The 12526-nt window shown below is 40.2% G+C and overlaps 1 protein-coding gene across 9 annotated transcripts in view; it reads right to left on the bottom strand.

Annotated features, from left to right (window-relative positions):
* The window catches only part of TENM1 (teneurin transmembrane protein 1), a 1495391-nt gene that overhangs the window by 339626 nt on the left and 1143239 nt on the right, over window positions 1-12526 (bottom strand). For 8 of the 9 annotated variants that reach the window (XM_075068828.1, XM_075068831.1, XM_075068830.1 and 5 more), the window contains one exon: window positions 11863-12126. The exons of the other annotated variant lie outside the window; for it this stretch is intronic. In XM_075068828.1, the coding sequence (XP_074924929.1) occupies window positions 11863-12126 (264 nt within the window). The remainder of the gene's footprint in view (window positions 1-11862; window positions 12127-12526) is intronic. 9 annotated transcript variants of the gene reach the window in all.

The raw sequence follows: 12526 nt of genomic DNA, 5'->3' as shown, positions 1-12526 counted from the left end.
AGCCCCAGCTCACCTGGCTCCAACTCTGCCTCTGCCTCCTCCCATGAAGGCTCCCTCTCCGGGCTTCCCGCGAATCAGCTGTTAGCTTGGGAAGCCTGGGAGGGCTAAGCAGGAAGCAGCAGCTTCCTGCAGGTGAGCTGGGGCAGGGGGCACGAGGAGGGCTCTAGGCGCCGCACATCTCCAAGCCAACCCCCGGCCCCGACTCCGACTCCGGCCAGGCGGCGCAGCTCCGAGTCGGCCCTGGAACAGCCCTCAGTCTCCGGACCAGCCCCCGACTCCAGCCTGGCCAGTGGCTCCGGGCCGGCCCCAACTTCGAGCTGGTCCCCGACTCCGGGCCGGCCCTAACTCCAGCTGGTTGGGCAGCATGGCCCCGGGCCAGCCCCTGGCCCCTGACTCCGGCCTGGCCAGTGGCTCCGGACCGGCCTCCTGCCCCGACTCCGGGCCAGCCCTGACTCCAGCAGGCCGGGCGGCGCGGCTCCGGNGCCCTGACTCCAGCAGGCCGGGCGGCGCGGCTCCGGGCCAGCCCCCAGCCCCCAACTCCGGGCCGGCCAGCGGCTTCAGCTGCCAGCTCTGGGCTGGCCCCCAGTCCCGACTGCAGGCTGGCACCCAATTTTGGGCTGGCCAGCGACTCCGGCCCGGCACCTGTGGCTCCCAGCCCCGACTCTGGGTGGCGCTGCCTCCATCTCCAGGCAGCGTGGTAAGGGGGCAGGGAGCAGGGAAGGGGTGTTGGATAGAGGGCAGGGGGTGGATTAGGGTCAGGACTCAGGGTGGTCAAAGGGCAGGAAACAGGGGAATTGAATGGGGGCAAGGTTTCTGGGGGGAAGTCAGGAAGGACCAAGGTTGGATGGGGTGGTGGGAGCAGTCAGGGGCAGGGGTTCCAGCAGCAGTCAGGACAGAGAGAAGGGGTGGTTGGATGGAGCAGGGGTCCCGGTGGGCCATCAGGAATAAGAGGGGGGGTTGGATGGGGCAGCAGGGGGCAGTTGGGGGACAGGGAAGGGAGGTGGATAGGGAAGGGGTCCTGGGGGTGGGATGTCAAGGAACATGAGGGGTTGGATGGGGCACAACCCCCTCGTGGGGTGAGGAGGAGGGAACTGGTGGTTAATATTTTGGCAGCTCATCACTGGGTAAACTCATACATTGTCCACCCTCTGTAACATTGATAGAGAGATTTTCACAGCTGTTTGCTCCTCCAGGTATTAATCACTTACTCTGGGCTAATTAAGAAACAAAAGTGATTTTATTCAGTATAAAAAATAGGATTCAAGAGGTTTCAAGTAATAACAGACAGAATAAAGTAAGTCACCATGCAAAAATAAAGCAAAAACATGCAAGTCTAAGCCTAATACATTAAGAAACTGATTACAAATAATATTTTTACCCTCAGAGATATTCCAATAAGCTTCTTTCACAGACTAGACTCCTTCCTAGTCTGGGCCCAATCCTTTTAGTCCTTGTTAGTTCCAACAGACATCTTAGATGTTAACTAGTGGTTTTCACATAACCGGAATTCCCCTTTGTTCTGTTCCACCCCCTTTTATAGCTTTGGCACAAGGTGGGAATCTTTTGTCTCTCTGGGTCCCCACCCCTCCTTCTAAAAGGTTTAAGTTGGATTCCAGTATCAGGTGACAGTCACATATCTTGTGAGACCCCATCCTCCATTCTTCCAGGGCTGGCACACAGGTAGGCAGGAAGCTTTACAAGTAAACAGACCATTTACAACCAACTGTCCTAGTCAATGGGAGCCATCAAGCTTCCAAACTACCATTAATGGCCCCCACTTTGCAAAACTAAAATAGCATCTCAGAGTTATACTTCATATTCCTAGTTTCAGATACAGAAATTATATATGCATACAAACAGGACGAACACACTCAGTAGATTATAAGCTTTGTAATGATACCTAACAAGAGACCTTTTGTCTAATGCATATTTCAGTTACATAATATTCACAGTCATAAGCATATTTCCATAAAACATTATGGAGTGCAACATTACACAGAGAAACTGCTTTTCAAATGTAGCGTTTTCAGATTAACTGAAAATAATAAGTCCTCCATATTAAGGAAATCTTAATTGTCAACTATATGAAGTCACCCAAGCAATAAAGTTCCACACCAATATCTACAAGATGGACAATTTCAATTTCTACTAGTTTTTTTTTAACTTGATTATTTATATTCCAAAGGAAGTCTACAAAGAAACTGCAAATATTAAAGTAGAATCAATGATTTATAGCAAGGGGAATATAAATAGCTATCACAAAAGTTTCTCCATAAAACAGATTCTAGTTTAGTTTATAAATTTAAATGTAAAGTTTAACTGAGAGAAAACTATTACGTGTCTACTGTTAATTATTCATAAATACAGTTTTACCAATAAAGAATGCTGGTATAGAGGTGACCATTGGTTTGAGAGAAACTGCACCTGTGAATATAATGGCTGGATTTGTCCTACTGTTATCTTTATAACAACAAAAGATTTATGAAAAACATATGAAAAACATGTTCAGACCCATCACTATGGAGGATTTTCCAGTGAAAGTACCTGTAAATTATGCTCCCAAGAATGCGTATCAATACAGCAACATCATTTGCATTGTTGGGTACTTTGACTTTGTGGAAACATCTTTTCCTGCTCATTCTCTTCCACCCACAAAAGGCAGAAGGCTAAGCAGAAAGAGGAATAATAGTCCATGAAGCTATCTTTTCTTTCCCAACCAGCCCCGATCCAGGTGCATTATTCTCACCCCCACGCAGCACAGAGGAGGGAAGCATATTTGTCAGTGTGATTTTTTTTCTGAGCTCTATTGTCCAATTTAGCCCACTCTGGTATAAAAATTAAACTTGACTGTTCTCTTCAAGTTCTCTCTCTCCCTCTCCTCCCCCCAACTTTGCAATGAAGGAGAACAAAATTGTAAGGCTAAAAATATCACAATCTTGTATAAATATACTGTTGTATTTGCAATGCTGTATGCAAAGGTCACTTGGACTAGAACACCAAAAACATTTTCCCCAGTTCCAAAATTGTTCCAATGAGCTCTAATGTAGAGTATTAAATATTGCCAGCATTTTATCCTCAGTATAGTGTTTGCTGCTGTAGAAATAAACGTTGTGAACAGCAAACTTTAAAAACACTATTTACTGATTTTAAAATATCACTATTCAACCATAAGAATAAAAACAATACATGGGGCCAGCTTCTGCCCTCAGATACACTGATTCAGCTCCCAGTGAAGTCAAAGTAACAAATGCGTGCATTTAAAGGACAGAATTTGGCCCGTAATATTGAAAAATAACTGGTCATGAATAATAACTATGTTTCATAAATGTCTGAAACGTCAGCAACAGATTCAGTGCTCTCAAGACATTACAATTGAATCAACGTTACAATGTCAACAGATGTGTCTCTGACATATCCAAAGCAATTCAAATGACACATGTTTCCGTTGAAATACTAACCTTTCCATAGGAGTCATTACAAAGTCCACGGCAGTGTCTTATACCCTACTAGAGGCTCCTACAGAACCATTACAATGTCAAGTTATACTCTAATATTCCTGGGAAAGTCATTACTCTGTCATTGCAAGGCTTTGCATACTTCCTTTAGAGCTGCATCAACTGTAGAGAAAGTATGCAATATAAGTTATACTATTGTTAAAAACAAAATGATGCAAATGTAAAAAACAAAACAAAAAACAAAACAAAAACAAAAACAAAAAACCCAAAGCAACCCAACAGCAACTGAAAATTCATGTTTACAAACAACATTAATGGCCTAATATTTGAAATTATCTAAGGCAAGATCAGGTTTTAAGGGCCTAGATAAACTCAACATTCTGGAGATTCAGCCATACGGCTTTGCAGAGTATGTACAACTCTGGTGGTCTGACTATCCCTTATAAGTGTCTGGAGTTTGTGTCTGATAGTGTAAATCCTTGATTTTATACACAATATATGCTACAATATCATGACAACAGTGCAGATCAGAAATGGACAGAGTAACCTTAAATTCTAAATTACCTGATGTGGGATTAAGTTGGATCTTTACCCCTTACATTGTCAACGCAGTTTGCTGAGATTTAGCTGCATTATTCCACCTAAAAATTGGTGGGCCAAGTTCTTATCTCCGTTGTACTAGTGTAAATCCAGAGTAACACTGAAGTTAAGGGGATGACCCAGTGTTTAATTTGTAATGAAAGAGGTGCTCGGGCTCAAGCAATTTTTTTACTTTCATAAATGACACAGCAAGTCCAGAGATGCCAGGGCCATGAACCGCCAAGCCTAGCTGCCGTGTCTCAGCCCTGGCACAAATTAAGCACTGACTGACTCCATGTTTACCCACAGTAAATTTAAACAAAAATCTTGCCTAATGATTCATACGGATAAATTGTTCAGGAAATGCACTGTTATAACGCAGTTGTTTGTCGTCATTTCCTGTGTGAAGATGTGGTATTTAAAGGCAGAGAAAAATGGAGAAATGGATTTGATGATTTTGTTTGTTTCCAAAAGAACAGTAAATAATAACAGAATTAATTCCAATACTCTCATCATCTTGCATTAAAATGTGAAACTTTCTACTTCTTCCTGAGAGTGGTATTCTAATCTGATTAAATTCAGAGTAAATCTATTGACACCCAGAGTAAATGAAACTGGAAACTGGCTGCTGCTGCACTTTTCATTTATAAATGAGATGAGCATCATTATCCCTATTTTACAGATGGGATAACAAGCAGGCCAGAGGCTCAGCAGGAAATAGAACCCAAGTCCCTCGAGACCCGGTCCAGTGCTTTATGTAGTAGGTCACTGCTCCCATTTAAATGTGTCAAATGAATACATTTATATAGATTATACAATTATTAATTGAACATTTTTTAAACAATTAAACCCAATTTTTATCTGTAACCTTAATACAGTAAGGGTTTATAGTAGGCAGACAACAGTGCTGAGGTTAGAACACTGAAAGCAAATTCTGATCTGATCTAAAGTGGTGTACATTAACTTTAATGGAGTTATGTCCGATTTACACTGGTGCCTGTTAAATCTGATTGATAGCCCAGGGCTAACATTGCCACTGATTCAGTGTGTGACCTTGCACAAATCAATCACTTATCCTATCTGTGCTTCATTCACCCCATGTGTCAAATTAGGATAATACTTTCCCAGTTTTGCAATCTGCTTTCTAGGTATTGTTAATATTATTAAAACACTTATGACTGCACATTGTGCCTGATCCTAAGCCCATTAAAGTCCAAGGCAGTGTTTCCATTCACTTCAGTGGGCTTTTTGTTTATTCTGTTTGTTGTTGTTGTTTTCAGGTAAAGATAATGATGTTATGAAGAAAATCCACGAACCAAATCTCAAGAGTTTTAAGTCAGAAATAGCAATGCAAAACAAAGACCAGATCCTGTACTTCCTTTGATGAGTACAGCAATTGAAAAAATCAAGGACACAACAGATGTAAATATGTTTTAACAGCATTCTCAACAGCAAAAACAAACATTAGTATCACTCTCTGACCATGAGATATTGTAATTTTGTTACAAACATATGTGCACACAGGAATTCTTTTCTGACATAAATTACTATGAATAGTATGCTGATAGATTAAACTATTGATACCAATTAAAATTATATTATGATATGATTAATAGAAAATATGATTTTAATAGGTTGAGGGTAATTTTCAATGCAATAAAATTTATTCTGTTTTTATAAATACCATTCAGGATGTCATTGTGTAGCTTTTCTGGTAGACCTGCAGCATCACACATTATACAGTAACAGTATACATATTATAACAGGCTATATATAGCATTGCTGAGTTAAGCAACAATTCCCAAGAAATTGGACATTCATTACTAGAAGTTAATATATATTTTGCTTAGCCTCAGGCAAAGCTGAAGACAGTCTGTGCACTAACAGGCTATTATTAATTGTCATTAACACTGAGAACAACTAATTTAAATGAAAATATTGGTACTCAAACAATTTGTTCAATGCTTCCTAAACAAGAGTGTGTTTAAGTAATAATTATGACAGAGTTCGGGTGTTTGATAGAAAAATAAGTTATGTAGTAAACTATCAGATAGAATTACTCAGTATATATAATAAAGAACGTTGATTAGATTCATAAAGAAATTCAAGAGAAAGCATACATCTTCCACCAGCTACTTTGAGTAAGAAATTAGTAACTATAAATAGTACAACCCAGGGATATTAAAATTGTTACATGCAAGAGTTAATATTCCCTAAAGATGTTAAATATGGATATATCATGCTTAAAGTATCCAGTTAAATTTGCAAGCTATGTTGTTCAGTTGGATTTAAGTACACCATGTAAACATAGTAAGCATTTTTAAATAACCCAATATCTTATCTCTTTCCCCATATTAGATTATCTTCAGAATAGCAAGCAACAGATGCAGTAACCCAGAATCATGTCACCCAGCCAGCCAAGTTAAAAGAACTATAGCATTCACATTTTATATTGTCTGTCAAAAATACTGTAATCTAGAGAAAAAAAATTAAGACTCTCTAGTGATCATATCTTTGTCCAGCTATGCTTGAAGGAGGACTGGAGACACTGGATGTGATTTGATTAGGCCCCAGCTTTATTCTTAACTATCTGGGAGCAGCCGGGAGACAAAAGTGAAGAGTGCAAGTAATTCCATGACAATTTTCATATATATCCAGAGGCTTTCATGAGTTCTCCCCCTTACCCATCCGGGACTCATCAGTCAACCCACTGATAAGACCTGACTCCCCACTCAAATGAAGGGTGGGGTAGCTATAAAGTATAGAGGGGTCCCCTCGTGCCAGTCAAAGAAGTTCCAAACTCCCCATGTTTCCGCTCCTTTAACAAATGCCTCCTTTGAATTTTTTACCAATCCATTTTACCTGATCACTGTATCCCATCCCTACAGAGTACCTACACTGGACTCTAACTCCTGTTCCACGTTTGCCCCAATTAAGCCCCCCCTCAAAACCTGCTGGGGGGGAAAGGCAAAAAACCAACCCCATTTTGCCTTGGCCAATCTGGTGCCGAGGGAGAAACTCCACTCCAGCCCCCAAAGAAAGGAGCAAGTAGCGCAATGCCCACAGAGGATCCTGACAGCCTGGTATTTCACCAGTTCCATGGATGGGAGTTGCTTCACTTGGCCCAGGTAAAAGATGGCTTTTCCTTCCCAGCAGGGACCTATATAGTGCCATCTCTCTTTCGGTCAGCTGAGAGAGGGGGAGGAATGGGTCAACATCCACATGCTAGCCTGCTTTGCAGCTGCCATATAAGTCACTCCATGCCTCTCTAACCCCTTAGAGAGGTACCCAACTTCCTTTCATAATCTCAACAACGCCCCTCCCCGCACCTCACTCATTGTTCAGTGTGCTCATTATTTTTACATATGTAGGGCCAATTTTACTCTCAGTTCCACCCATTCAAACTGACTGAATGTAACTAGGATACATTTTGACCCATATTCTTCATGTGGTTGGATGACTTCTTGTACAGAATAAAAGGTATTTATCCACAAGAATTAACTAAATATATAATACTTGCATAGGTGAGGGATACAAAAAAATGTGTTTGACCACCCCAAATGGACAAGAACTGCCAAAGCCGTTTAGATCACTTTTTTAACTATACACATATCATTTAATAGATGGTCTTCTGAAGTCCTTATTCTTAATGTATTCAGTGCTCAGCCAGGGAAAAACTCTCACTGGCATTAATGAGAGCTTTGCTTGAATGAAAAGTGAGAAAGCACGTCAAGATCTTGCCCACTGAAAATACCATCCAGTACCATGTAGCATGCAAGAGTGAATTTGCTTGAGATCAATGTAAAAGAAGCATTGGATCTTTGGATCCTTCTAACACTGCCACTTAAAAGTGGTTATCTATCTGTTGTTATGATACTACTCTTTTGGACACTACGGGAAAAGGAAAATGAGCATTTTTCATACTACAAGTAATGAATATAAGTTTTAAGAAACTAAATTATGGAACTAATAGAAAAGCCATTTCCCCTTAAGTTTATTCTAGTTGAAAGAAGCCAATTTCATAGACCATTTGGACAAACCCTCCAAACCCTTCTGCAGGTCTCTTCTTCTCCAGGTCTCACTTTACAGGTCAGGTAAGACAGGCTTTGGGGAAGCAGAAACAATATTTCACAACATAACTTTCTCCCTTTCAACCTGATAATGCAGTCACCCAATTTCACACCACATATGTTCATTGAGGTGGCCTACCAAGAAACGTGCTGATGGTGACAAAGTCTATTTTCACACTAACTGAGAAAAGATAGGTCTCAGTGTATATCACATGACATTCAAGGATAAACTTAGCACATCTGGTTTATGAAGAGAGTCCTAAGTGTAAAGGGAGGGCAATTCATTAAGTTTTGTTCTTTATTACTACAGTCATTTAAGACTTGAAAAGAACAGTGTTCAGAGAGCGCCTTTTTTTTTTTTAAACTGTATGCAAGCCAACCTAGCACAGTATATACTGCATGTGCGCGCACACATCTCTTGCTTCAAGTCCTCTGATCACGAATTTATTTATAAACTTAACCTGTGAATGAAAACTATTAACTAACCAGTAGTGGCTTAGATCCCTATAGTCTCCAAGTTTATCCACATGCCTTTTACAAACGAATAAGTATTGTTGTGTCCTATCCATAGGTGGAGAAGTACAATGAAGCCTAGGATATCAACCCCAACCCTGTCAATTCCCCAGAGTGAGAACTGGGAGTTCTGATAGATAATGTCTCATACCAGTATTCTCACTTCCAATGTCCTTCCCAAAAGCAGTGCAACACCTCAATTTTCCCTCAACCTCCTGTTCCCAATCAGAGGAGAGGATTTGGGATCCATGGCTAAGAATGTAACCTAAAACAATAGGCACCTTGATTAAAAAGTAGTGACAAAAGATTTATGGAGGACTAGGAGTTATGGGCTTAATGCAGCAATCACTGAGGGAAGTGTTATGCCCTGGACTATGCAGGAGGTAAGACTAAATATTCCCAATAGCCCCTTCTAGCTTTAAAGATCTATGAATCTACAAGAAGTTACTCCATCCTCAAAACCCTATAACTAGGCCTCCTTCCCCTAATATCAAGAAGTCCGTGATTCAACCAATGCATAGGGAGTAAGGTAACACCAGCATCTTCCCCCTCCCCCCACAGCTACCCAATCTGCAGTAGGAGGAATTTGTTACTGACCCCAAATATGACATTTAGTGTAACTTTATGATCAATCGACTATCACAATGACCCAGCAATAAAAAAGTGTTGCAAGTAGAATTTGACATCTTGGTCAAACAGTTAACCATATCTAAAGGTGTCAACTCCAAAAATCTTAAAATATTGGACTGAACAGATCCTCTTCTCTCCATGACACAAACAAGTGTGCTCCCTTTGCAATCAGCCTTCCCTTTAAACCTTCCAGTGCTGAGCAGGCATACAATCCCAGGGCAGGCCATATTCAAACCTGCTAATCCTTATTTAAGAACCAGGATGCCTAAAAAGGCAAAAGAATAATATTGAGTGGAAGAAAGAGGTCCATATCCAACAGGCAGAATTCAGGTGACAGATGAAAGAAGGCAACACTTGCTCTCTGTACAAGAAAGTGGCAGCAGTCACACGACTTAGATGCTAGCAAAATAATAAAGAACATTGGGACAGAAGACTTAATCCTCAGATGGATAAAGCACATGAGGGAAGTTATGCTCCTGTAACTTTGAACATATATGGGACATTTTTACTGATGTACAAGGAGAATTGTATGAGAATCACCCACAGCACAAATTATAATTACACTATCAACTTCACATATGATCTGAACTCTAGTACCGTCAAAACATATAATATATCTACAAAAGGGACATTAATCACAGGACCTTACTACACTCTACCACTGTATCTCTACTAAAACAGCACTACTCTGAACACTTACAATGGTATCAGTTATTTTCATTGCCCCCTTCTGATATTTTCTTAGCCAGTAAAATACATATATATGTGTGTCTCTGTGTGTGGGCATCTATATATCTTTAAAATGTATTATTTCACAATTTCTATACTGTAGCCTACATGTATAAATACAAAACTAGAACATGGGATAGGCATTATATATTTTTCCACTAAGCATCAGTATATTTATTTACCTATTGCTCTGAAATACTCAGTGGGGAAATTATTAGAAAATATTTCTATTTGTTGCTTGAGACATTGAGGTGAATAATGCTTTGATTTTCTGACTCTCACTAACTTTTAAAAAAAATTCTACCTTCTGGGAACATTCAATTACTACATAAGCATAAAGCCTGGAAGAGAACACAAACTCTTTCAACAACAGTGATAAAGCATCACATATTACAAGAATCACAGACATTAGTGATGAAAAAGACCTATCCAATCATTTTGGCAGGAAAATCAGGGCTTTGCCCAACAGTATGCTTTTTAGCATTTTGCCCAGTATGACAGGAGTCTGAAGTAAAGGGCTTATCCCACCTCCATAGGAGACTACTAACTATACAGTGTACAAAAAAGGGTCTGATCTTGAAAACACTTAATATTGAGCATAGTACTTTTAACTGAGGGTAGTACCATTAGAGTCAACTGGAACTAGTCAGTCTGAAGTACTATGACCAGAAGCCAGTTATCATAAGCATCTTTCCCAAATCTGGACCTTAGCGTCCAAAATCTGGGTGCTTAGCATGAACCTCCTCCAAGCTTATTACCAGCTTGGATCTGATCTCGCTGCCACCAGCCAGGAATTTCCAGGGCCTGACTCCCTCTCTGGTCTCCCAAAACCTTCTCTGGGGGACCCCAAGACTCAGAAACCCTGAGTCTCACACCAAAGGGAAAACAACCTCCTCCCCTTGTCTCCTCTTTATCTCATCCCCAGCTCCCCCTCCCTGGGTTATCCTGGGCGATACTATACTTAAACTCCCTGAAGGCAAAACAGAGAGGGCAATTTACCTTCCCCCCTCCTTCTTCCCCTGAGGCTATGCATTCAAACCTAGTCAAGCTAACACAAAGAGATTTCCCCCCTCCCTTCGTTCCTTAGCCTTAACCAGAGAAAAACCTCAAACAGGTTTTAAAAAGAAAGCTTTATATAAAAAAGAAAGAAAAAGACATAAAAATATCTTCTGTATCAAGGTGACAATTATACAGAGTCAATTGCTTAAAAGAAAAAAATGAATAAACAGCCTTATTCAAAAAGAGATACAATTTAAACATTCCAGCACACACACATGTAAATACAAAACAAAACATATAAAAGCCTATTGTTTTGCTACCTTTGTACTTACAACTGGGAAACTGAAGATGAGAAGCTTACAGATAGAAAAAGATCCCCTCTCATAGCTGAGAGCCAGACAAAGACAAAGAACCAAAAAAATTCCCTCCCCTGAGCTTTGAAAAATCCGGTTTCCTGATTGGTCCTCTGGTCAGGTGTTTGGTTCCCTTTGTTAACCCTTTACAGGTAAAAGAAACATTAACCCTTAGCTATCTATTTATGACACCAGTGCTTGCAGAATGAGCTCCTACCTGAAGTACATCCACTACAACTGATCCAAAGACCGCTAAAGTTAACTTAAATGGGTTTTGGATCAGCCTCTATGTTCCTAATATATACAAACGGGAAGCTAACATTGCTTCCACTGTTAAAAGGAAATACACAAATTAGCCCAAACATCTCACTTTCATATTTTCCAATGTATATTATGAACATACACATAATTTAAGCCTTTCGATTTGTCTATAGAATGAGGATCTATAGAAAGAGAAGAAAAATAAACAAGAAGAGGAAAGGTTCAAATCAGCTGCTCTTTATATTTTAGTATACTATATGATTGCTTTATTACCATTTTCTCCATCAGACTTCCTTTCATGGTCAGTGTCAGTGAGGGACAAAGCTGAATTTGCCCGGCTTGACAAACAGGAACTGTGTTCTGATTTCATCCCTGTCATCCACATCCTCAGAGCATGATCTGGTGGTGAAGCACCACCTTCAGTCTCCGTATCCACATCTGAACCCATCTCCAACGGGTAACCATGCTGAGATACACCATGCAAGTCTGTCTGGTAGCCAGAGCACACAATGTGTGGATTTTCACAGAATTCCATCTCTGCAAAACACAAACATTCAGAGAAAATTTTAGAAATTAGAAGCAATATTTTCTTTAACATACTCCATTTTGGGAAATCTGTTTTAGCATTATAAATACAACAGATACAGAAAAGTCTTTTGATTAAATGACTCTGGGCCAGATACTGCCTTTTGAAGTCCCTCAATGTAATGACATTTTTTCAATGTATGCTATAAATTGTGTATTAATGTCTTTTAATTTTATTTCTTCTATTCTGGTAGGAATGTATATTAATAAAAAGTCTTGACATACACAAATTTAACAATTAGTAAAATTTTGCAACATTAGTTTACCACAAAGCTGAATTATGGAATGTGGCTCTCCAGTGCCACTGAACTTCAGAAACTTTTTAGAAAGCCAATGACTGATGGGACAGCAC

Source organism: Chelonoidis abingdonii, chromosome 8, assembly GCF_003597395.2.
Source record: "Chelonoidis abingdonii isolate Lonesome George chromosome 8, CheloAbing_2.0, whole genome shotgun sequence".
Lineage (NCBI taxonomy): Eukaryota > Metazoa > Chordata > Testudines > Testudinidae > Chelonoidis > Chelonoidis abingdonii.
This window is presented reverse-complemented; position numbering and strand designations above follow the sequence as displayed.